Source organism: Drosophila arizonae, chromosome 5 (assembly GCF_054131065.1).
Source record: "Drosophila arizonae isolate 15081-1271.41 chromosome 5, UAZ_ARI_1.0, whole genome shotgun sequence".
Lineage (NCBI taxonomy): Eukaryota > Metazoa > Arthropoda > Insecta > Diptera > Drosophilidae > Drosophila > Drosophila arizonae.
Window position 1 is genome coordinate 547,111 of NC_142925.1, and position 25,481 is coordinate 572,591.

The 25,481-nt window shown below is 44.6% G+C and overlaps 2 protein-coding genes across 19 annotated transcripts in view; one reads left to right on the forward strand and one right to left on the reverse strand.

Moving 5' to 3' along the window:
* Positions 1-13,418, forward strand: part of LOC108615665 (uncharacterized) — a 57,121-nt gene extending 43,703 nt beyond the window's left edge. The window contains exons 4-7 of the mRNA XM_018010324.2: positions 5,785-5,969; positions 8,868-9,096; positions 9,702-9,794; positions 12,124-13,418. Coding sequence (XP_017865813.2) covers positions 5,785-5,969; positions 8,868-9,096; positions 9,702-9,794; positions 12,124-12,583 — 967 coding nt within the window. The 3' untranslated portion in view covers positions 12,584-13,418. The remainder of the gene's footprint in view (positions 1-5,784; positions 5,970-8,867; positions 9,097-9,701; positions 9,795-12,123) is intronic.
* A 5,170-nt stretch (positions 13,419-18,588) lies between these two features.
* Positions 18,589-25,481, reverse strand: part of Zasp52 (Z band alternatively spliced PDZ-motif protein 52) — a 67,505-nt gene continuing 60,612 nt past the window's right edge. For 14 of the 18 annotated variants that reach the window (XM_089471938.1, XM_089471939.1, XM_089471946.1 and 11 more), the window contains 4 exons: positions 21,233-25,463; positions 19,752-19,935; positions 19,446-19,685; positions 18,589-19,375 (listed from right to left, as the gene is read on the reverse strand). In XM_089471938.1, the coding sequence (XP_089328064.1) occupies positions 19,298-19,375; positions 19,446-19,685; positions 19,752-19,935; positions 21,233-25,463 (4,733 nt within the window). In that variant the 3' untranslated portion in view covers positions 18,589-19,297. The remainder of the gene's footprint in view (positions 19,376-19,445; positions 19,686-19,751; positions 19,936-21,232; positions 25,464-25,481) is intronic. The other 4 variants (XM_089471948.1, XM_089471949.1, XM_089471951.1 and 1 more) reach the window with 1 other exon arrangement.

Below are 25,481 nucleotides of genomic sequence, written 5' to 3' on the forward strand. Positions count from 1 at the left end.
GTAATTGCCAAAGCACAAGTCTCTAGTATTTGAAATACGCTTTTTACAAAAGTGAGGGTGAGGGGGTGAATTTAAGGGTGGGGGGTAAATTTTAACAAAAACCGAAATTGTATAAATTGCATATAAGCATACATTAAAAATTTGGAGACTCTAGCAATAAAGGTGTAGAAGATATAATTTTATAACTGGTTTTCGATAAGGTTTTTTATCGATAAAAAAAGATCGGGATGAGTTATCGAATTTTAATGATAAACTTGATATGCGCGCTGTAATTACGGACATTTTAAAAAAAATTTGAAGTCTCTAGCTCTTATATCTTCTGAAATCGACGCGTTCATACATACGGACAGACGGACAGACGGACAGACGGACAGACGGACAGACGGACAGACGGACAGACAGACGGACAGGGCCAAATCAACTCAGCTCGTCACCCTGATCAAGAATATATATACTTTGTGGGGTCTGCCACGCCTCCTTCTCCCTGTTACATACATTTCAACAAAACCATTATACCCTGATTTCCCATTGAAAATGGGTTCAGGGTATAAAAAAAAAAAAAACAGAAAAAACACAAAATTTGAGAGAGAAAAAACTCCATTACAAATCAGAATTGCGGTAAAGTTGAAAAGCGCTCTGTAATTATGGTTACAGTTTGTGGGACTGGGCGGGTGGTAGGCGGGAGAGGGGGCGTGGCAGGGGGCAGCTTTGATTGAAAGTTGAAAATGGGTTTTTTCTTGTTTTTTGCTGGGGCTCGTTTTGGCGCGCTATAAGCGCCCACTTACATTTAGTGAAGCGATCTAATGCTAAACCCAATTCAGCTCAGCTCGGCTCAGCACGCTTCGACTGCTACTCCTACTCCAACTCCAACTCCAACTCCAACTCCAACTTCGACTCCACAGGCTAAGCAAAGCCGAAACAAAAACGTAGAAAAACGCTTTGTCAGCTCAAATTGTTGCCAAGCCAAAAAACCCCAAACCAGGCCGAGCCAGCCGGCCTCAGCCGTCGGTCCATTCATCTAGCCATTCATCTGTGGGCCAGCATTTCTGTTTTATTTTTGGTCTTGTGAAAAATCATTATTTAATTTGCTATTTTCCGTGCGCTTTGTTCTGCCCATTCGCCTGGCTCCGAAAATGTGCCAATATTATTAAGCCCGGCTATATTTCGACTAATTATAACAGCTCACAAATAGGCATATGAATATCTAAAATACACTTGAAGAAAACCCAGAGGTGAGAACTAAATTCTACTTTATATAGACACAGTGATGTCCCCCAGCCAAATGCTAATGTCCGGCTGAAACTATTCTAAGAAGCCTTTCTATTCACTATACCTGTATGAGAAATTATCTTTAGTTACAGTTACATTAATATTTCTTTCTTTCTCTTTCTCTCTATCTCTATCTCTATCTCATTTAATTTCCTATTCATATATCTATGCTGACTGACTTCATGCAGTGTAAGCGTATTCGATTACAATTCGTTGCATTTCTTTAATTTTATTCAATTTTGCATTACGCAAGAGAGATAGAGAGAGTGAGACAGAGAGGGAGCGAGAGGGAGAGGGAGAGAAGTGCATTCATAACAGACGAGGCATACAGATGAACGAGCTGGAAATGAAGATGAAAGCAAAAAGCAAATAAATAAAATATTTACGCTAATTTATTTACTCAAGAGAAAAAAACACAGAAGAAGAAGCGAAATAAAATACATTTCGTTTGCTCTGCGCGAATTCCTTTTTAGCGTTATTTAATTAGTTTTTGTTTGCACCTCGTTGCCAGCCGCTCTTCATCTCTTCCTTCTCCCCTCTTCTCACTCGGCCCCCACTGCCTGCCATGCCCCGTTGGCCTGCTTCAGTTTTCGTGTGTCTGGCAAAGTTTTCATAGCACCTGCTTTTTTTTCCTTCGGCCACTTTTGCTTTTAAACGTGTTAATTATGCGGCAGTCGCTGATTTTTGTGAACAGAGAGCGAGAAACCTTAAGCGAACTTTTGTATTGCAAATCTTGAAACTTTCATGTCAAGAGACAGCGAGAGAGAGAGAGAAAAACCCTAAATGAATTAATGAACATTGTTAAAAGAAAGAGAGAGAGAGAGAGAGAGAGAGAGAGAGAGAGTAATTTTATTGCAAAACTTTAAAGTTTCATCCGGAACATAGGAGAGAGTAAACCTTAAACGAATTTTTAGCTTTGAACGAGTCGTTGCATTCATCATGACAGATATTGGAATATCTTTATGGAATTCATGTCAATCATTCGCTTTGATGTGGCAAAGCTTCATCAATGGCGCTCTGCACGCTGATGATTTCCCACAGCTTTGGTTTCGCTTTTGCATAATGCCTGTACCTCAGTGGAGTGGAGAGGAGCTCTCTCAGCCCCTCCAGCCGCTTGCCTCTGACTAGGGAGACCCAGCTCAGCTAACCCGCAAAGCCACAAGTTCTAAGTATTCATGAATTTCTCAAGTTGAGCATTGTACACTGAGCGAGATAGACACGGAGAGACAGTGCAGCGTCAGAGACCCCATGTTGAGGTGGCAACGACCCAGCACGCAGCACAAAGAAGCCGCTGCCACACACTGTTGCAACAACAACAGCAACAGCAACAGCAACATCGACAGCGACAGCGACAGCAACAAGCTGGTTGATTGATTAACAACAAATTAGCATTAAAGCAGACAACGCAGTAATGTTTCTAGATATAGATAAGCCGATAGGTACAGATACAGTTACAGATATAGATATAGGTATAGATACAGATACAGAAATAGTTTCAGATAATGCAGAACTTAATGCGAACTGCATAGAAATTGAGGATTCAGTTAAATGGCTGACTGACTGACTGACTGACTGATTGATTGAGTGAGTGAGTGAACAGACGCTAATTGCAGGTGAAACTCAGCTGTTGTGCAATCGACTAATTGCGCATTTGTCGATTGTCAGCCATAAAATATATAAAGAGAATATATATTATACGATATAGTGTCTATTGTGAGCTACTCATAGGCTTTAAAGTAGTTCAGGGGCAGCTTTGGCGGGCAGTTCAGCGAGGCAGTCAGGCAGTCTCTGAGTGAGTCTCTCAATCAGTTGGTCAATCTGCATTTCAATTTTTATGTTTTTAATTAATTAATTGCAATTTGTAATTGTAATTTGCCAGCATTGACACAGTTTTCGCACCGTTAAATAAAATGAGAAACTTTCCATTTTGCCCGTTTTCAACTTTATTTTCATTTAAATGTCAGCTTTTCCGGCTGTCGGCGTGACATTTACACAGCGAGTGCGCAATTTTCAATTGATTAAGCAATTTTATAGTTTTCCCTCGAACAAATGGGAAAATGCACAATAAAAAAAATAAAATAAAAAGTACAAAACAAAATAAAAGCCAATGCCAGCGCTGTTGCTGTTGCTCGGTTCAATTCAATAAACGCAAAGATTGATTAAAAAGTTCATCGCAAACTGCAATTGCACCCATCAAATATAAATGCATATATGTATAAGATACCCATATATATATATACACATATGTATATATATTTATAGTTTCAGTCATAAAACTTGCTCATAAATGGATTTTTGGCGTGTGCACTAATCGAAGCGCCAAATGCTTGCACAGACGGAATCAATTTCCATTTTAATACGTTTTTATAGCTAAAAACTAAAAACTGAAAGCTAAAAGCTTAAACTTCACTTTCTTAGCTATAAAATGGCTAGGTTTTCAAGTGGCTTTTTATTTTTTAATCAAATCAAATAAATTCGTAGCTATAACCGAATGTTTTAATCCCAGTCGTAGTCCCGCTTTGAGGCTGCTAAGCTGTTGGGCTAATAGGCATAAACTCAGTTAGATCTCTCTCTCTCACTGACTTCCTCTTTAGGCCCTTTTCTCCTTTTCCTTTCTCACTCTCATCCTCAATACCCCTCTCTTTCTCCTCTCATCTCCCTCCATCTCTACTAATGATTCCATTCTATTGAAATTGTTCTCTCTAAGCCCATGATAAAGCTGCTTTTCGACTTGAGAACAGAAATGTCGCCGTCAGCCAACACAGCTGAATGAATTTTGGTTTTATTTAATTCTTTTAGTTGCTTTTTGCGCACTCATTTCCTCTAGAATGTGAGCGATGGACGCGCTAAGAAGAGGTTATTTATCATCCGATGACACGACAGCTGATAAAAGGTGTCTCCCCGAGCTTACCTGCTTTACGCACACGCATGATTCCCAGCTAGGCTGACGACAGAGCGTACATGCCCCGAGGCGTACATACCCCTTTCCCAACTCTCCCTATCTATCTCGCTCTCCCTGTCTCTTTCTTAATGGCGCAATGTATAAAAATCCAACGAAATCCTCTCCGGGCGACAACATCAAATTATTAAACATAAATTTCCGGCTGCCTTTTTATGCACGTAATTTTGGAACAATTTATCATTCGGTCTACTTAAATTGCTTCGATGACACAAAAGTGGGCAGCGTCCCATTCCGGGTGGGGGTTAGTGGGGGTCAAGGGTCGCAGCTGCTCGCCTATAAATATTTTGGCGTCTAATTGTTTGGCAAGCCCCCAGCTCAGGCCCTTGAAAAGGGGTTGTCAACGCGCAGCAGCGTCTGCGGCCATAAAGAAATTGCTGCCAGCTTCGCCTTCCCCTGCCTCCGTATCCTTAAACGAATCTCTGCCTCACGCCAACTGCTGCCTTCAATGTTTGCATCTATGGCTGCCTCTGTGACTGTGTCTATATCTGCGTCTGCGTCGCAGTCGAAGTCTGTAGTTGTGTCCTAATGAATTTACGCACACACATCGTCATTGTGCTCCTTCGCGCACAGTGGCGCAAATCACACTTAAGCCACATACAATTTGCAGTGGAAGTGTAGTTTAATAGTTTGACTGCCACAGTGGTTTTAAATACCTGAAAGTGTTTGTCAACTTTAAATGAGGGTTAGCTCTTATCAATGTAAACATTTTTAGCCCATTGTTTCTTCTTCGAACACTGTTACTGTTCTATATAAACTGAGCAATGAATAATAAATTATTCATTCAATTTTGAATTGCAGTGTAATCGATTTTTAATTTCCAATATTAATTTAATTAATTTTTCGACCCACTGTGCAGCTCTAGCTCAGCTTAGTTATTATTTTTAATGTCATAAAATACATGTCGTTTATATAGTTTTTGTTAAGGATTTTCCCTCTTCTCTGGACGCATAATTTTCATGCACTTCTCACAGAGACTTTGCCCACTGTGCTCGGGCATCTCTGGTTGCTTTCTGACTGCCGTCTGCGTCACATAAATTGTCCTTTGCTGGTTTTTCTCGTGGGCCCAAAATATTCTACGCTGTTGGCCATCCGCAACCCCTATCGTTCCCTCTCTCTCCTCCCTCTCTCCATCTCTATCTCTCAGCCCATTCATATATCCTCATCGTCATCGTCATCGTCTGTTCGCCTGCCTTGGTTTATTGTGTGTTGTTGCGCAACATTTTTGCTTGCTCTTAGCTCATAAATCAAAAAACATTCTACAACAATTGTCTCGCTCAGTCTTCGCGCAGCTGCGCTGCTGCGTTGCTGCGCTTTTGCTTGTCCCGATGTCCTGCCGTCCTGCTGTCCGGTTGTCCTTTCGCCCTGTTGTCGTTTCGTTCCTTGGCTCAACCAATTTGCACGCGCCACGAAACAAAACAGCTGCCAGCTCTTGCTGCACCTGGCCCACCTGGCCCACCTTGCCCACCTGAACTTACCTTGAAATTTTCCCAACAGCTGCGACCGGAAAAACCGAAAAACTAACAAAGGATTTTCCGCTTTCTTCTTCTTTCCAGATCTCCCTCGGAGCGTTCGGGCAAAGGCTGCTGCGGCCAATGGTTCGCCGGACCGCCGCTGCGTGCGCTCATAGCCGTCGTAGCCCTAGGGGGCGTGGCGTGCGCCCTTGGCGGCGCGGCCCTGGGCGCCACAGGGCTGGCCGGGCCGTCCAACTCGCATTTGACTGCAGCGCTGCTAATGATTGGTGAGTAAAGAGCAACTGTAGTCGTATAATAAGTTACGTAAGCGTATGCGTGTGTGTGCTCGTTTATAGACCATATATGTGAGTGTGTATGCGTATATAGAGACAACAAGGCGAACAATTGATGGCCAACAAAACATTACAAAAATGGCATTGAAACATTTTGTCGACTTTTTCGCGAGGTTTACACAATTTGTTATTGTTGCTGTACAATTATAACAGACATTTGTTGTTGTTGTTGTTGTTGTTGTTGTTGTTGCTGACCCAGTTGTAAGCACAAACAAATTTTGTTAAGAGACACATCCACAAAATGTGTCAATATTTGCAGAGCAGTTAGTTCCGGTTACAAAGTTTTTAGAGATAGAAAGAGAGGGAGTGAGAGGGGGGGGGGGGGACTCAAAGAGAGCGAGATACGAGAGAGATATATCTACATAGAGCTTGTAAATATTGTCATTGCTTGTGGCTGTTTCTGTTTATGGGTGTGTTTAGTTTATCATCTATATAGATCTGTGGCGAATGCTTTTAGATCATTGTGTGTACACACACACACACCAACACAAACACACTTTAATTGGGTTGTGCAAGTAAATTGCCTTACATGATTTTAGATATGCCTTCCAGTTGTTCCTGATAAAAGAACAGATTTGTTCATTAGCTTCAAGTCAATGAAATCTAAATGGGATAGCAATTTGTATCACATTGCAATGTCAAGTAAAGAAATTAAGATATAATATGAAAATGTCTTATAAATAGTGCTGCCTTCGCACATTTCAGTTTGTTAGTTGACTCTCAGCTTTCTTTTCTATGTATTAAGTCTACAATTGCAATATGTACTTTAAATATGGTTCATATAACAACAATTGCAGCCTCAAGTCATGTCCATTCATCCCAGTTATGCCTGATTCAATCATTCCTCACTCGCTTTCAAATTAGTTTTAGACAAACTCTGCTGATATCACATTGAGAATGCTGTGAGCTCTCAAAATCTCCTTTAAGCATGAATGACAACTTACATAAGTCAAACTGAGAGTGTTATGAATTTCACACCAGTTAGCTCTGATTTGCTTAGCTCTATCATATTCGCTTTCACAGCTCTTTCTCTGATTTCAATCTAGCTTTCTACGAGCTTGCTCTCCAAGTTCTCTTCAGGTAAATATGAAATTTTAGCATAAATCAAATTGCAAACTCTTTGAGTTTCCATGAACTTCGCTCAGCGCTTCTATGATTGAATCATTCGCATTCGCTTAGCCACACACTCATGAGTCATACCGAATGGGTTCTCTCTTGCGCTGGTTTTGTGCGCTTTTCGCTTTGGACTCACGTAACTGGAAGCGGGGCCAAGTGCAGGTCGAACACGTTGCGGTCGGCGACACAAGTTCCGAGCTGCGTCTTACGGTCGAGGTTTGGGCTTGGGCTTGGGCTTGGGCTGTCGGGCTTTTGGTTTTCGTTTTCGGTCTGGGTATGAGCATTACTTATGCATGCGGGGCTCTAATCAATTGCCGGTCGCTTTTAGTTTAGTTTGAAGCTTAGTTGGGGCACTCGAAGCGTGACATTGCGCCATTTTCTGGCGGCAATTACCAAAAATTGTTGAGTTGTAACGCAAAGTTTTACATAATTTAATGGCAATCAAGGCAGCAGCAGCAGCAGCAGCAGCAGCAGCTGCGGTAGCAGCAGTAGCGACTGCCTCTCCACAAAGCACATGTCGCCTATAATGGAGACACGGCAGGCATCGTCTGCCCCTGCTCCACGCTCCCCCTTGGCTTGTCATACTCATAACAAACGCACAAATTATACTCGCGTTTTTTCCAATACCCTAACGAAAATTGATGCAGAGGGTATGAGGATTAAATGAAAGCTTTGCAGCAGGCAGAGTAAAGAGCGGAAAAGGAAGATGGAAAATGAAAGTCGTTACTTGATTGGATTCGTAGGGGAGAGTACTCTGAGCTATGCACACTGGGGCATTATTAGACTACCCTCTATCGTTCCATCTCATTCTCAGTCGTTTCAGTTCCGCTTCTTCTCTCCTGTCTTCTGTGTGCCACTTTACCCTTTCCCCGCGCATTCTCCTTGGATAGCAGCTACAAAATTTGTTCAGATCACAGCAGATCACGTGGATCAGGGTAACTTCAAGTCGTTTACTGCCAGCTAAACCACTTTTAACTTTTTTTGTCTTGCCTAGTCGCTGTGCGTTCAGCTTGAGGAGCGCAAATTGCTCATGAAAATGTGCGACAACAACAATAGCAACAGCAACAATATTATTATAATCATCTGCAACAACAACAACGACTGCAAAATGTCGACAATTTCGTCTAATAAAAATGATGTTCACCTTTATTGCCGTCTTTAATCAGCTGCCGGCTGTGGACTTCAGTCTCAGCCGAAGGCTTTGGCTGCGTCGCCAGCAGATGATGCCATGCTCCACTGGCCCCAGCAGCTGAGTCGCTGGCCGTGCCACAGGCCGTGCCACAGCTGTGGCTGTCAAAAGGAAAGCCCCGACGACTCTGCAGCGAAAGTGAAAGTGGAAGTGGAAGTGGAAGTGGAAGTTGTGGAAGCTGTGCCCCCTGATTAAGATTGACCATTGCACACGTGCCCCACACCCCACACCCTCTCTCCCTCTCGATTGCTTTAGGCCAACTGCCACGCCCACGCAGTATTTGACGTCTAATTAAGCTCGAGCAGCGCAATTACAATGAACAAACACTTAATTGAGAGCTTGCCACAGCAACTTTTACAAATCGTTTAAACTTTTACAATATATATGTACTTTTTATATATGCAACAAAAATTATTATTATCTTTCTTGGTTCATTGATTCTCCTTTAGTTCATATAGATATTCATATTTTAAACTATTATTTTTAATATAATCTCTCTCTCTCTCTCTCTCTCTTTCTCTTTGAAGGAGTGGGCGTGGTGCTGGTCACAGTGAGCGGCGCCGCCTGGCGAATGACGGCGCCCGGTGGTCAGAGCTGCCTCGGCCTGGGCCTGGGCACCAGCGTCGACCTGGCCCGCTGTGGAAGGAGGCCCTGCACCCGAGGAGGCGGTGCACCCCATGGCCTGCTCTATCCGGAGTTTCAGCATAGACCACCGCCGCCCTCGTACCAGGCCAGCATGCAGGAATATCGACTCAGGTGAGTGGAGGAAGCCAGCAGGAGGCCAGCAGGAGTAGGAGAGTAGAGTCCAGTCTCGTGGCTAGGACAGCGCAGCGGACATGCTCGGCTAACCGCATCCGCTCGCATGTCCTTGCGCAATTAATTGCATTATGTAATTATACACTGGACTACAAAACTTCCTGTCTGACATTTTTGCCATTAATTTTTTTATTTTCCTACCTTTTTGTGGGAGGGTTTCATGCGCCAAAAGAGTGCTAGAAAAGCTTTTTAAAATTATGACTACTTTTTAATACAAATTATATTTTGTAATGTCTGGACAGCACTGAAACAACGCGACACATACAGCCATGTGGACGCATATATTCTGGATCAGGCTATCTACTCCATGATAATTGACTGGTTATACATTCCGTCCGAGTGAATCTTATGCAGAATTTTCCTGCCTTCCATAGCAAGTGCAAATCATATTGATTTCAAATATTTTATTGTGGGCTTAACTTTCAGGGCAGCTAGTGCTTATCCATAGTCTATATAGGTCGTGTACATTTATCAAATTCTTTCAAATTTATATAATTAATTTGTTCTTTAATTAATATTATACATTCTCAAATTGTATTTTTCAGACTTTTGCTTTTGGATCGCGATCGTCAGAATGGAGTGGTGCGTGGCAATTCCCCGCCGCCCACATATCGATCTCATGCTGGCAGCTTGCTGAGGTGAGTGCGCATGGCCAGAGCCCTGATTAGAATTGCTTTACTCTCACAGCTCCCCACTCTTCCCCTGCCACCTTCTTCTAGCCTTGGGAATTCAGCAGGTTCGCATACCCCTCGTGAATTATTTGTAAAGTTTTTGGCGCTGCAACCACAAAATGTTTACAACAACGCCGCACAGTGCGAAACGGCAATAGGAGAGGGCTTAGCAGGGTGGCTGGGTGGTTGGGGAGCTGAGTGGGCGACTGGGTGGCTTTGGTGGTTGACTGGGGTGTGGTTGGAGCGTTGGCGGTTTTTAGCTTCGTGCGGTTGGTGCTGGCTGCCAACCGCATTGACACATTGCTTGGGGTCGCCCCACCCACCGCAAAGAAAAAAGTTTATTCTAAACAACTTTGGGAGCCTGTCAATAGCTAAATTTGTTGTTTGAAATGATTTTTGCTTGATATCGAGTTGGGCGCGTGACATTTGCAACTTAATTGAATTCAGCAGGAGGCGGAAGCAGAGGCAGAGGCAGAGGCAGAGGCAGAGGCAGAGGGAGAGGGAGAAACTCTACTTCAAACAATTGAAATACTAAACGAAAGGACAGGGAAGTTAAGGCATAAATTGGAAACAATGGAAAGGGAGAAGCAGAGCGAGGAGGGGTGGCAGTATAATTGCTGCTTTGATCACACAATGTTGGCTAATTAGAAAAGTTTACTTTTTTATTGCCAGCCAACTGAAATATCGAACAGTCGAAAAACCGAAAGTCGAGGCCGGAAACTCACGCACTGGTGGGCACACAGCGTTTCACAGTGTTCGAGTGTTTGAGTAGCCCACTCATGAATATATTCACGAAGACAAATGCAAATTTATGGCAAATTAATTTGTTTATAATGACGCCACAAGGCCACATGCACTCAAATATTTATGTCCGATAATGGAAATGAAAAGACAACAGATACGGCAAGGACTTTGTAATACACATAAGAAGCTTAGAGCTGGCTGCAGACCATGGGGCCTAGAGAAGGCACAAAATAATACAAATTTCAGCTAGGCAACTAGAGGGAGAGAGGGTGAGAGAGAGAGAGGAAGACAGAGCATAGTCGACTTTTAGATATTGAGACATGACAAACGTTTAATTTTGTGATAAGAAGACTTAGTAAGTAAGAACGCGATCTTGAAATATAATATTCATTAGACTTTGAGTGTAGCTGACTAGAAAAGGAAGGAAACGAACTTAATATGAGATCTTGATTATACAGAGCTTAGAATTGGAATAAAAATACACTGGTAGTAAGAAACTGCTCCTAAAATGTGATGTGGACCAGACTTTGACTAAACATAAATTGCCCAATTTCTAAAAATAATAAAAATATATAAATAATAAAAAATAGGTAATCAAAGTTCGAGATTTTTCTTGTCCATCGAATATGCCCGCTCTGAACTGTTCTTTTCAAGGGGTATAAAAAGTGACAGAGAAGTATGTCGGAAAGCAAAAACTTATGCAAAGTGTGTGTGGCAGCGAATCAGAGTGAGAGAGAGTGCGCGTGTGTGTGTGTGTGTTGTATGTGTGATGGCATATTCAAATATGATGTAAGATGCGAACAAAGAAATCTGTGAAATTTTACAAAATATTTACACACACACGCATCTCTCGCACACTCGCACACACACACATACACACACACACACACACTTGAAGTGGAGTTTGCGATGCATAACAAGCAGGCAGAGCGAGAGTATGTTAAAAGGCAATCTGCGAAAGGCAGGCCAGAATAGGCCAGATCCTGGGCAAGGATTTGAGCAAAGCCTAGAGAGAAGGTAGAGGGAGAGAGAACGAGAGTGAGAGGGAGAAGGGAATAAGCAATTGCCAGGCAAAGCTGTTAGCCAAGTCAATTAAACAAACAAAGACAGAGGCACCAGAGTCGAATGTCTGTGAAAATTGCCTGTTAGGCCAGAGATAGGCGCACGAAAGAGACCGAGTGAGCGAGAGAGTGAGACAGCGGGATATGGAGAGATAGATGAGAGTCCTTGCTTACTTAGTATGCCTGACATTCGCATTTCCTTACGCATTCTGAAATCTTTTGTCGGCAACAATTAAATGCAATTTTACATACTTCAAATTGCTTTATGCAATTTGCATTTTGGGCCCAAACAGAAGAAAGGATCTTTCCATTTTCCATGCTTTTTTGACTCGAGCCTGACTTACGGACTGGACTGGCAACAATTGACCGAACGCCTTTTGTTATTTAAATTGACAAAGATCTGGACATGTATACAGATACAAATGTCCTGCGTTGACTTTGTCTCATGCTTTATTCGTTGTGTTGCTTAACTCTGTTTCCTTTCTTTGCAGAGCCCCTTTGAGCACCTTGCGTGCCGGCATGGGCGGCGGCGGCACCATCAGCAGCAGCATGGGCGGCTCGGAGTACAGTTTGCCGCCCAGCTATCGCTCGCGCAACGCCACGCCCTCTTCGGTCGAGCGGACCATCGAGACGGCGCCCTCGGGCCGGCTGCTGGCCAATGAGGATTTGCCGGAGCTGTCCGGCGAGCAATTGCCAGACTACAGCGCGCTGCAGTCGAATACTTTGCTCACCTCGGCCATTGTGGAGATCGAAGCCAGAAACCAGGAGCAGCAGCAACAGCAGCAGGCGACGACGACGACGACGACGACGTCGACCAGCAAGGGCAAAGGCGATCTGGTGACAATTGTGACCATCTCCCAGGCGGACGTGCATGCGGCCAGCAGAGCGCAGCCACAGGCAGCGGGGCAGGCGAACACGCTCGATCAGATCGACATATTGGCGCACCTGTAGCCCAGCTGCTCAGCTCAAGCTTAAGGCCTATTTTTTTTTTTTGTTAAACTGAAACACTCGTTAACCCAAAGGTATTTATTTGTACGATACGAAAACTAAAAGAGAAAAGAAGGAAACTCTGCTCCTAAATGATAGCACGAAACAACTTTGATATCTAGATATAGATAAGCGGCATTTAGTTAAGATATATATACATACTATATGTTTGTTGTACTTGAATGTGTTGAATTTATTTTTGTATAGCATATAAGTGAGTGCTGCGAGACTAACTCTCATATATTGTATGTACTCTATATAGATGCGAAAGTATTAGAAGAAGATTATTCGAGCAACCAATCCATAATCCCATAAATACTAAAGATATATCAAAGTCTTGTAAATATTTCGAGTGCATGCATTAAGTCTAGATTTTTTGCTCCACTATCCAAATATATATTATATATAAAACATATTGAATGAATCTGATGTAAATTCGCAACGGAACGCTACGGTGACAAATTTTGCGCGCATATTCGATGGAACGAATCGAACGGAAACTGAAAAAGAAAACTGATTTCTGCATGCGTTTCAAACATAACATACAAATAAAATACAAATAATTAATAATAATTAAAGCGAAACAAATACAAGTAAACTAAATAGAAATTGTAGCGCTGTTGTTATCTAACACGGATCGTGCATAAGTACAATACAGTTAGAAAATACTATGTATGTATTCTATATAAAGTATATATATAGATATGCTAAATATTAACTTGAAGCCCGCTGCTGGCTGAAATAAACTAAAAACCAAAAACATCTGCAAAAATGTAATGTTGATAAAATGCCACGAAAACCGCAAATTGTTTTTTCTTTCCTCTCTACGTTTCCGCCTGCCAGAGTTCAGCAACAAAAGGGCGTGGTAGTGCGTCCCCTCCCCGACCCACTCCCACATAGTCGTATGGGCTGCTTAATCTAGCGTAAAGCTTGCGTATTGGCCACGGACCGGGCCCTTGTGTAGGCTTTGGGCTTTGGCTGTTGGCAGTTGGGTCCGACGATTAACACCCAGCACGCAAAAATGTGGAGCGAACACACAGAAATTGACACCTTCTGCCATTGGCGAGGAAAATGGCATGAAAATCGCCTCGGAAAATGCCAAATGAACAAACAACAAAAATTGGTTGAGCATGAAATTGCTCTCGACTCTGCAAACTGCCGCCTGCGTGTGTTTCTGTATGCGTGTGTATGTGTGTGAGTCAAGCAAAATCCATTGCATACTTTTCCACTTTCACGAAATACGTCACAGCAGTTGCTTGTGCGCTGTACCGACTATGCCTCACAGCTTACAATTCGTATTGCATATTTAAGAAAAACCTGCTGCAAACCCTCCAGTATATGCGACTGTTTCGCAGATCCCGAGCAATGGAAGATCGGGGAAATCAAATATTCCAAATAAATAAAAAATATTATGAAATGTATATTTTTCAATGCAGATCGAAAGACTTCAAAGGTACGTATCGAAAAGGATATATTCTTCGGAAATCGGGCGACAAATAGTGTTAAGTTCCCGAAGATGTTATAATTTAAGCGGTATGTATGTATATGCGTATGAATAAATGTATATTTAAATCAGCAAAAACTGTGTGAATTTGACCAATCAATAAATGATTTTGATCAGTAAATATACAAACTGTTTCTATTTTATTTAGCGGGGTTACTTTACTGGGAGTTGATATTCAAAAATCAACGGTTAAATATATGCAGAATAATGCTCTTATTCTGTTAAAGAACAGTATGGTAACAGTACGCTGTTAATATACTGTTAAAGAATATTTTGCACCCTACTTTACGTTTCTGTGCGGCTGGTATTCACCAAAATAGATGGACAAGTTTTGGAGGTACTAGGCGCACAGAAAAGAGCAGTAAGGCAAAAAATGTTAGTTAACAGTGTATAAGCGTAGCACTGTTGATTCACTGAAGATCTCTGAGCATTTCTAGTCATAAATGCACCTAGTTGTGCTCAATAATATGCATGAGCCCTTTCTCAGGGCACACCATTGGCTTAGCGCTGCTGATGCCCATAGAACAGCGAAAATATCATCAAAGGCAATGAGTCTAAGATCTCTGAGCATTTCTAGTCATAAATGCGCAGGTAATTCTCACTAATATGCACGCACCTTTTTTTCAGGCCACGCCATTGGCTGAACGTTTCTGCCGTACATAAAACTGCGAAACTCTCTCACCAATGTTGCTTAAAGTGTCATAGCAATGCACTCAAATGGTTGACCTTGAAACTAAACTATGTAAAAATTTTCTCTCAACGAATTTATGTCCAGCTGCTACGTTCAGCTGCTTGCCTGGTATTTTTCGGGGTTTTACGTTACAATTGGACTTGATACGGCAAATAAATGCTGCTGTGCTATCAAAATCGTCTGAGTCTAAGATCTCTGATCATTTCTAGTCATAAATGCGCCAGTAGTGCTCACTAATATGCACCCGCCTTTTTTTTCATGCTCATCGCTTCTGCCGTACATAAAACGACGAAACTCTCTCACTAAATGACGTACAAGTTAGAGTGTCACAGCAATGCACTCAAATGGTTGACCTTGAAACTAACTTCTGTAAGAACTCTCTCCAGGAATTTATGTCCAGCTTCTGCACTACGCTGATCGCCTGATACTTTTATGTGTTTTACGTTAAAACTGGAATTGATATGGTAAACAAAGCTGCTGCAAATGTTATGATATGCACTGAGTTTATGATCTCTAAGCATTTTTTTACCCAAATACGCAGGCAATACTCACTAATATGCATGTGCTATTTTCAAGCCACGCCATTGGCTCACCCCATAAAATAGCGAAAATATTATCAAAACGCAATGAGTCTAAGATCTCTGAGCATTTCTAGTCATAAATGCGCCAGTAATGCTCACTAATATGCACGCACCTTTTTTCAGGCCACGCCATTGGCTAATCGCTTCTGCCGTACATAAAACTGCGAAACTCTCTCACCGAATGACCTTGAAATCGTTTAGAGTGTCACAGCAATGCACTCAAATGGTTGACCTTGAAACTAATTTCTGTAAAAACCTTCTCTCAAAGAATGTATGTCCAGGTACTACGCTCATATGCTCGCCTGGTATTTTTAGGGGTATTACATTTAAATTTTACTTGAGAGAGCAAATATATGCTGCTGGGCATGGTGAAAATATTATGAAATGCAACTGAGTTTATGATCTCTTAGCATTTCTCTATACAAATACGCAGGTAATGCTCACTAATATGCGTGCGGCTTTTCTTAGGCCACATCATTGGCTCATCGCTTCTGCTGTCCCTAAAACAGTGAAACTCTCTCACCGATTGACCTTGAAATCGCTTATGTATATGTATGTGTATAAATAAATGCATATTTAAATCAGCAAAAACTGTGTAAATTTGAAAAATCAATAAACGATTTTGATCAGTAAATATACAAACTGTTTTTATTTTACTTAGCGGGGTTACTTTACTGGGAGTTGATATTCAAAAATCAACGGTTAAATATATGCAGAGCAATGCTCTTATTCTGTTAAAGAACAGTATGGTAACAGTACGCTGTTAATATACTGTTAAAGAATATTTTGCACCCTACTTTACGTTTCTGTGCGGCTGCTATTTCACCAAAATAGCTGGACAAGTTTTGGAGGTACTAGGCGCACAGAAAAGAGCAGTAAGGCAAAAAATGTTAGTTAACAGTGTATAAGCGTAGCACTGTTGATTCACTGAAGATCTCTGAGCATTTCTAGTCATAAATGAACCTAGTTGTGCTCACTAATATGCATGAGCCCTTTTGCAGGGCACGCCATTAGCTCAGCGCTGCTGATGCCCATAGAACAGCGAAAATATCATCAAAGGCAATGAGTCTAAGATCTCTGAGCATTTCTAGTCATAAATGCGCAGGTAATTCTCACTAATATGCACGCACCTTTTTTTCAGGCCACGCCATTGGCTGAACGTTTCTGCCGTACATAAAACTGCGAAACTCTCTCACCAATGTTGCTTAGAGTGTCATAGCAATGCACTCAAATGGTTGACCTTGAAACTAAACTCTGTAAAAATTTTCTCTCAACGAATTTATGTCCAGCTGCTACGTTCAGCTGCTCGCCTGGTGTTTTTCGGGGTTTTATATTACAATTGGACTTGATACGGCAAATATATGCTGCTGGGCATAGCGAAAATGTTATGATATGCACTGAGTATATGATCTCTAAGGATTTCTCTACCCAAATACGCAGGCAATACTCACTAATATGCATGCGCTATTTTCAGGCTACGTCAGTGGCTCAGTGCTGCTGCTGCTCATGAAACGGCGAACCTCTCTCACCAAATAACCTTGAAGTTGCTTAGAGTGTCACAGCAATGCACTCTAATGGTTGACCTTGAAACTAACTTCTGTAAGAACTCTCTCCAAGAATTTATGTCCAGCTTCTGCACTACGCTGATCGCCTGGTATTTTTAGGTGTTTTACGTTAAAACTGGGCTTAATATGCTAAACAAAGCAGCTGCAAATGTTATAATATACAACTGAGTTTATGATCTCTACCAATTTCTCTACCCAAATACGCAGGCAATACTCACTAATATGCATGCGCTATTTTCAAGCCACGTCATTGGCTCAGTGCTGCTGTTGCCTATACAACATGACACTCTCACCGTGTGACCTTGAAATCGTTTAGAGTGTCATAGCAATGGACTCAATTGGTTGACCTTGAAACTAAAATTTTCAAGGAATTTCTGTCGAGCTGCTGCTCTTCGCTGCTCGCCTGGTATTTCTAGGGGTTTTACGTTAAATTAGACATGCAATGCAAATAAATGCTGCATACCAAAAGTGCATGTCATGAAAATGTCATGCAGAGATTTGTTGACCATTTTTGGTGTCCTTCTGCAAGCTTCTGTTCGCCTGGTAAACGAGTGGAAATTTGCTAAAATGATACAATAGGCCAGCGCATATTGGCGACCTGCCAAAAGTATGCTACATTAGTATTTATTAAACAAATAAATTCTAGGCCCAAAAGTATGCAATTGATAATTTTACACTGAAAAAATAATTTTTTATCAACTTGCCGCAAACTTCTGTTCGCCTGGTAATTGAGGGCAATTCAGGTACAAATTCAATGCTTTGACAACAAGAGCTGCTGCCACAAAAGGTATGCAAATCATAATTTTACACTGAGCAAAATTATGCATGTTTGTTTGTCTACATTCTGTGACTTGCTGTTTTGCTTGGCTCTTGAGTGGAAATTTGCTATGAGTGCAATGGGCCAGTGAAAAACAGTTGCTCCCAAAAGTATGCTACAGTTATTTTCGTGAGCACATTTAATCTCTTACCTAAAAGTATGCAAAAAATACAAACTAAAAAAAAACACAGTTCTTTTAATTTATATACATTTTATTTATTTTAAGTATTTTGGGGAAATATAAGTACAATTTGTATTCAAAAACTAGTTTTTAATATATTAAAGACTTAAATCTAATTTTCGACAAATTAATGGGCTTACAGATAGACTATACAGACTACTATAAACCTAAACGGAAGACATTATAAGTAAAAATATATGTTTTTTATTTTTCATTTTTAATACATGTTTCCACCACAGAGCTCCATTGTGTTTATTCTTAGTTATATCTAACGATCTAATTGCTCTCTAGACTAAAACCAAAGAGAAATAAAATTTATTGTAAAGTCAATCTATTTCATATATTACCAATACTTACAGTTTTACATCAATGATGGATTTTATAGTTCCTATTGCATAGGTTAATTCGGTTCCGATTCCTTGCTGTTCAGCGATATGATAATGTATATTATTTCCGATAGACATACGGTTTTCTTTATTTTGGGAGCTTGCTAGTAATAGCCAAATTCATAGAATTCAGGCCACTCAGAATAAAATTAGGAGTTGGTTTGTTAGAAACACCATATTGAAGGCCATTGAAAAGTAAAACTGGCAGATATTTGTGATTCACTGTAGATTTTCAAAAACTCTGTTTATTTAACGCGAAAAAGATTTCGAAATTTATTGATAGTAATTTAGTACAAGGTACAATCAATTAAGATAATCGTGATTTGGTTTACAACACAAATTTTAGATTGAGTTTTAGTTGTTTAAGTAGTTCAATATTTTTTTCTGATTGCGCTCTGATTGATTGAGGATATATAATATATAAACATACATTTGTTTTTAGACATTTGAAATCCATTTTTGCGCGGTTTGAGAACAGCAACTTCTTCTCATTTGAACTAAATAACTTTTGTAAAATACATTCAAATATATATAAGCATATAATTCGATTATGTTAACATGAATAAATAATATATAAATATAAGGTGTGGATAGTCGGATATATACATATATATATAGACATATACATATATATATATATATATATAAGGGTGCTGCTGTGGAAAACTAATTCGATTTCGTGTCGTTTACAATGTTTGATTTTCTTTCATTTCTTTTTAAAATTAGGATAACAGTTCAAAGAAAACAAATTATAAAGGAAATTAATTAATATTAATTGGGCATCATTTAATTTGATAATTGCTTTAATGAGCTTCAATGCTTAATTCAGAACTGTTGTTGCTTTTCTAATCGTGCTGTTGTTGTCGGTTATTGTAGGTTGGTTGTTGGTTGTTAGTGTGCGTAATCCCTGAAGTCCATAGTCGAGCCATATACAATAAGATCTGTGATTGTGCTTAACGCGCGTGATTCTTGCAGAAGGGACGTCCGCCCTTATTGTAGAAGCTCTGACCCTCCAGGTTTTGTTTGCAGAACTATAGGAAATAAGAGATTAAGCGAATCCATTCACATGTGAACATATACGCATGTATATCATATACTTACAGTGCAGTTGAAGCATTGGCTATGATAGTTGTGATTCAGCGCCTCCACCCATCTATCGCCAGCTTCAACAGGGAAGCCGCAGGCGAAGCACTTTGTAGTGAACAGCTCGTTCCAGTCAGCCTCGCAGTATGCATTGCCATCTTCCAGGAAGAATGGCGTGTTGCCAAAGATCTTGCCGCACTGGCCGCAAGTAAAGCACTCCGGATGGAAGTGCTTGCCAATGGCATTCAAGCAGTCGCCCTAAGAGAGGGGGAGAGAGAGTTAGTGCTCAGCTCATAGAGGCTTGAGCTAGGGATAAGAGCTTACCTTGATTTTGCCAGCGCATTTGCTGCAAGTGGGCGCCAGATACTTCTCGAAGCAGTACTCGCAGTAGAGGTCGCCCTTCTCCTCAACGAAGCCAATGTCCTGCAGCGGACGACGGCAGTTGCCGTTCACGCAGATGAAGTGATCGGGGCACCAGATGCGACCCAGAGCCGTAATGAAGGGTCCCCTGCAAAAGGATGGCAAATTGGAGTATTAGCATTGGGCGGAAGGGAAACGCAAAGGACAGCGGGTTGGGCAGGCGCAGGCTGTTAGGCAATTAGAGTACTTACGATGTAATTTCCTTGTTGCACTGACAGCATATGGGACGCTTACCATCCTTGAGCAACTGACTTACGGCCTTCTCGTTCTCCTCCGACATGGGTCCCTGAGCATCTCCCAATGCCCTAACACAAACGCTAAACTTGGGCGCACCGCCCTGACTGTTGTTGACATCCTTGCTATCCTTTCCGCTGCTGTTATTGCTGCTGGAGTTCTGCTTGGGCTCTATGTAGGAGCGACGATCGGCAGCGTGGGTGGCATCCGTGCGCCTCAGATTATTTCTAAAGGCAACTGGCTCGGGCGTCGGCTGCTCTTGGCTCGCCTTGCCACTATCACAGATATCGAGGATTTTGCTCATTGGGTGCTGCGCCGGCAGCTCGAGCTGCAGCGTCTGCTCTACGCGCTCGACTTGTGGCTGTGCCTTCTGTTTGCCCAGCTCAATTGGCAGCTGCTTCTGGTGCTGCAGGGGAGCCGGCGGGGGCGCCTGTGGCACAGCTACAACTGGGTGCAGGGCCACAGGCTGTGTAGGATCAATGTGCTTGAAGTCGTCCAGGTCTAGACGCTTGCGCACTATCATCGGACTCTTTGTCAGATTCGAGCTGCTGTTGCTGCGCAGACTTAAGCTGCTGCCTGCGTGGGAGGGCGTGGCGCTGTTGGCAAGTCGCGCCTCCAACATGTTGGAAATGATCTTGCCTGCCTCCTGCATGAAGGCAGGCGTCTGCTCGCCCATATCCATGCGGCCTATGGACTCGGTCAACATGGCTGTGGCGTCCGTCTCGATATGCTCGTCAGTTGCTCTCTGAATGGGGCGTGACAGCGTGGCATTTGGATTAGCATGCGAGTTAATTGGCTGAGCAAGCGGAAGTGGCCCTGCGGCAAGGGAATAATGGAACGATAACGAAAAACAACAAACGAAATTGGTTAGGGTTTACAGTTCGTGCAATGTATTAGTTGGAGACTTAGAGCTAAATGGCATGGGCAAAGACGATCTGATATTAATCAGAGCTTCGCCAGCCAAATCATGCAGGACTTGATCTCTAAACAGTCAGAGAAGCAAGTCTCAGGTCAGCTGTGGCATGGAAGGAATTAGAAGTATACGTAACAATTGGAGCTTGGACTCCAGATAATTAAAGAACAGGATTAGAAATCAAACAAAACAAAAACAACAACGAGAACTTGAAACAGCATGGGGAATTCTTCTTCACCTGATCTGCACATTGCAGCTGTTGCAGAGTGGGATGCGAACGCCTGGTCCGGCGGCCTTGTTGAGAATGCCACGTCCACGCTTTGGCGCCGAGGTGGCACCGAATGCTCCGCCCTTGCCTCCAGCACCTGTGGAACCATCAACATTAGAGTTCAACTCGCTTAGATTGGGCGGAAAGACGGGTGGCGCAACTGCAGTTGTTGTTGGCTTTGGCGCCGAAGCAGCTGGCAGCTTGGCCAGCGCAGCTGTTAATGAGGAGCCAGCGGCTCCAGAGCCTCTGAATTGCGCACAGGCTTGGTTATTAGTTGTGGTAGTAATAGCAGAAGCTTTGGTTAGACTGGCCGACGCTTGTGATGCTGATGCTGATGCAGATGTTGATGCAGATGCGGATGTAATTGCTGAAGCTGATGTTAGCGATGAGGTCAGCTGCTGTTGCTGAGTCGAGGAAGTTGACTTGAAGGCCGACCTCTGTTGCAGCTGCTGCTGCTGCTGTTGCTGTTGCTGTTGCTGCTGCTGCTGCCTGAATCCAGGTGGAGGTCCGAGCAGCTTGTTGCCTGCTGTCAACCCTGCTGAATAGTTGGGCACGCTTGACTCAACAGCAGCTGGATTCAGAGGAAACTTATCCTCGAAGGTGGGCGAACGCAGCTGTGGGAAGCTGCCCTCGCCTAGAGTCGAGGCGCGAGCACTGATGGCTTGAGACTGAGTCGTTAAGCTGCTAATTTCCTGCTCCAGCCCAGAGAGCCGACGGGCCTGATTGGCCACGAAACCTGTGCGTCCATAGGACGAGCGGCGCTCCGTAGACTCCGACTGTGACTGTGATTGAGACTGCGACTGCAATTGAGACTGCAACTGAGACTGCGACTTCAACTGCGATTGCGATTGCGATTGCAATTGAGACTGTGACTTTATCTGCGTCTGGGAGCTGGAGCCCGTGCGTATCTCGATGGTCTTGGCACTCTGGGTGTGCTCAAACTCCTCAGTAACCTTGCGTCTGCGCTCGATCTGTGTGTTGCCAATTTGGGTCTTGGTTTGACTTTGGAGCTGCGATTGCTTCTGTTCCTGCAGCTGTGAGGACTGCTCGCGCTGCTGCACATTCACATTGCCGATTCGCATCTCTGTCAACTTCTCCGGCTGCTGGCTGTAGCTCTGGCTGGCCGACTGCGAGCTGAGCTCGGAGTGGGCCAACAGCTGGCCCTGGTAGCTCTGGCCCGTGGTGATAGAGCCCGCCTGCAGACGCGATCCTCCGACTGAGAGCAGCTGAGACTCCGAGGGGTCCTTCATGCGTGGCGCTCGTATGGCCGAGAGCGGGTTCGGCGGAGGTCCAGGCGCTGGCGAGCGTGCGCGATCTGGAAAGGGCGAGGCAGCACGTTGATCATAGTCGCGCGCATGCGTAGCTGGGCACTCATCAAAGCAGAGCTTCTCCTCTGTCTGATAGAAGGGTATGATGGGTGCCGGCTTGTTGATCATCGAACAGACCGACGAGCAGGGCGTGTACGGCCGAGTAGGAGTCACCGACTGATCGGGCCGTTCATATTCATCTAGTGATTGAAAAGCCATCGTTACTGGACCCGATCGATCTTCAATTATGATGGGCACCGACGGCTGCACCGCTGGCTTACCCACCGAAGCAACCGAGGCAACCGAAGCAATCGAGCCTCGAGCAGCCGTCGATGCCGTCGAAACCTTTGCAATGGGTCTGTGCACAGTCTCTGAGCTGGCACTTGTCGTCGGCTGCTTGGGTGCATCTACGAAAGCAAGCGGCACATTCTCGCGCAGCTCTTGTGGCTCCGGTGTGCGTATGGGGCTCTGGGTGGGCAGCACTGTCCAATTGCGCTGGTACTTGGGTATGGCATCCGCCCTGTGCAAACCGGACTGGACGGCTTTGCCTTTCAAGTGGCTGAGCGGGGATGGAGGCGGGAATAGTACCTCAGAGTGCTCGAGTTCCTCGGCGGTTTCCTCGATCAGTTCGTGGGCATCGAGTTTGCAAGCGGTATTTACAGCTGACTGGCTGGTAGTGCAAATGGAGGAGGTCAGGTTGGAGCTGGCTGAAAAGGAGGACCGACTGCTGGCCTGGACATGAGACTGGACCTGAGCCTGGGTCTGGGCTTGGGCGGCGTAAGCAGAGTTAGAGGTGGAGTTGCTGTTGTTGTTGCTGTTGTTGTTGCTGTTGATGTTGTTGGGCTGATGGACTGTGGAAGAGGAGTTAGAGGAAGCAGTCGCAGCATTCGCATTCGAATTAGACGAGTAAGTCTCAAAAAGTTTCATCTGTGTTTGATTCTGGTTGAGCTCCTCTTCCTTTTTGTGAAAGTAGTCGAGTCGCTTTTGATTGCGCTGCTGCGCCTTGCAGTACTTCTGGTACTCAAGATCATTCTGTTCTTTCGTTAGGGAACTTGTGATAGTGTTCGAGTTGGACGCGGAGGAATTGGAGGAGTTGGAGTTGGAGTTGGCATTGGTGTTGGCGTTGGCGTTGGAGGAAAGTGGCTCGCGAGACGGCTGGAATGCTTGCATGGCCGCAAATGCTGAGGATTTGCGCTGCTGTTGAGGCTGCGTTTTGAAGTACTCCACAGACTCGGGCGGCTCCGGCTTGATGCCCAGTTCCTCCTCATGATCGAGCACCTGAAATTCATACTTCTTTAGCTCCTGCTGTTTTTGCTCCTCCTCACGGCGCTGCGTCGCATTCTCGGGATTGAGTGGGGTATAGCCACGTTCGGGCGCTGTGCACAGTGCGTCGCACATGCTCAGGTGCTCCTTGGGTGTGGGCAGGTCTATCATATGGATGGGAACATCCCGGTCGAAGTGACCCTCGAAGGGTCGCTCCGGGGCGGTGGTCAAGGCGCTCACGAACGGACTCTTTGGACGATAATCTTCGCGCATGTACGGCTTCATATCCATGGGCGGCGGCATATAGGGTACTGTTTCTTCGGGTAGTGGAACGCCCTCGGCTGCGGGCGGGGCGAAGCGAACTGGAAACTCCGGCGCTGTAGCCATAGCCTGACTGAGTCGATTGCCACGTGGCGGCGACTCGCGCAACAGCTGAACGGCATAGGCATCTACAGCAGCAGCGGGAGCGATAGCAGGAGCCGGAGCCGGAGCCGGAGCCGGAGCCGGAGGTGGAGGTGGAGCAACTGCAGCTTGTTGAGCTGCCTGCTCAGCTGCGTCTTCGGCAGCAGCTGCCTCCGCCTCGAAATTATCGTCGCAAGGCTTGGGGAACGGACACTCGACAAGGTGGAAAGGCACCTCCGGGGCTGTGGTAAGCACACGAATCATGGGGTTGATCCATTCCTTTGGCATGGGATTGGGTATCTTGGAGGGTGGTGGCCGCTGACGCACGGGGGCTATCTCGATCTTAATCTCTGGCGTGGCCTGGAACATGCGCTCGCTCTCGAGTATCTGGCAGCGCTGCTCAATGATGAGGCCCTCGCGGTCCTCGGCCGACTCGGGTATCGTCTCCAGCTCAGTGTGCAGCTCCTTGATCTCTGGCTCATCGTTGAACGCCACGTGACGAGCAGGTGGAGCAGCAGCAGGAGCAGGAGCAGGAGCTGCACCAGGAGCTGGAGTAGACACGGGACTGGGCGTCACCTCCCTTACCATATCGATTAGCTTGTAGGTGCTCAATGGCGCTGAGAGCGAGTCGACGCACTCCTGGGCACTGCGCCTGCCCGAGGCATAATCCTGCGCGTCCTGGTCCAACTGGTAGTCCAGCTCAGAGCCCGACTGCTCGTAGCACGCCTGCTGCATTTGATAGGCCTGCAGCTGGGCGGCATACATGCGCTGATACTCCTCCGAGGTGGTTGTTGTGGTTGTCGATGTGGACGTATAGCTGTCCGAGCTCGACTCTTGCTCCATTTGAGTCTGCTGCACGCGCTGCTGCGTGAGCTGTGGTGCCGAGTAACTTTGCCACTGCGCAGCCTGTGGAGCCTGTGAAGCCTGCGAAGGCTGCTGCGACTTGTTCGCTTGAGACCGCTCCTGCGGCTGCGGATCGAGGCGCGAACTGGCGCTGCCCGGCGGCAGAGGCGGCACCTCCTGCACAGGCTTCGCCACCACCACGTGCTGCGTTTCGGGTGGGGCTATATAGAGTGGTGCAGCGGTTGGTGCCGTATGACTTTCATCCTGTGGCGGCGGCCACGAGAAGCTGCTGCCATGCGAGCGACGGCTGGCTGCCATGGCAACCTCGACATCCTCTTCGTAGCATTCCTCCTCGTATTGCGGCTGCAAGCCTTCCGCCTCCGATTCTGCGCGTCGAGTGTAGA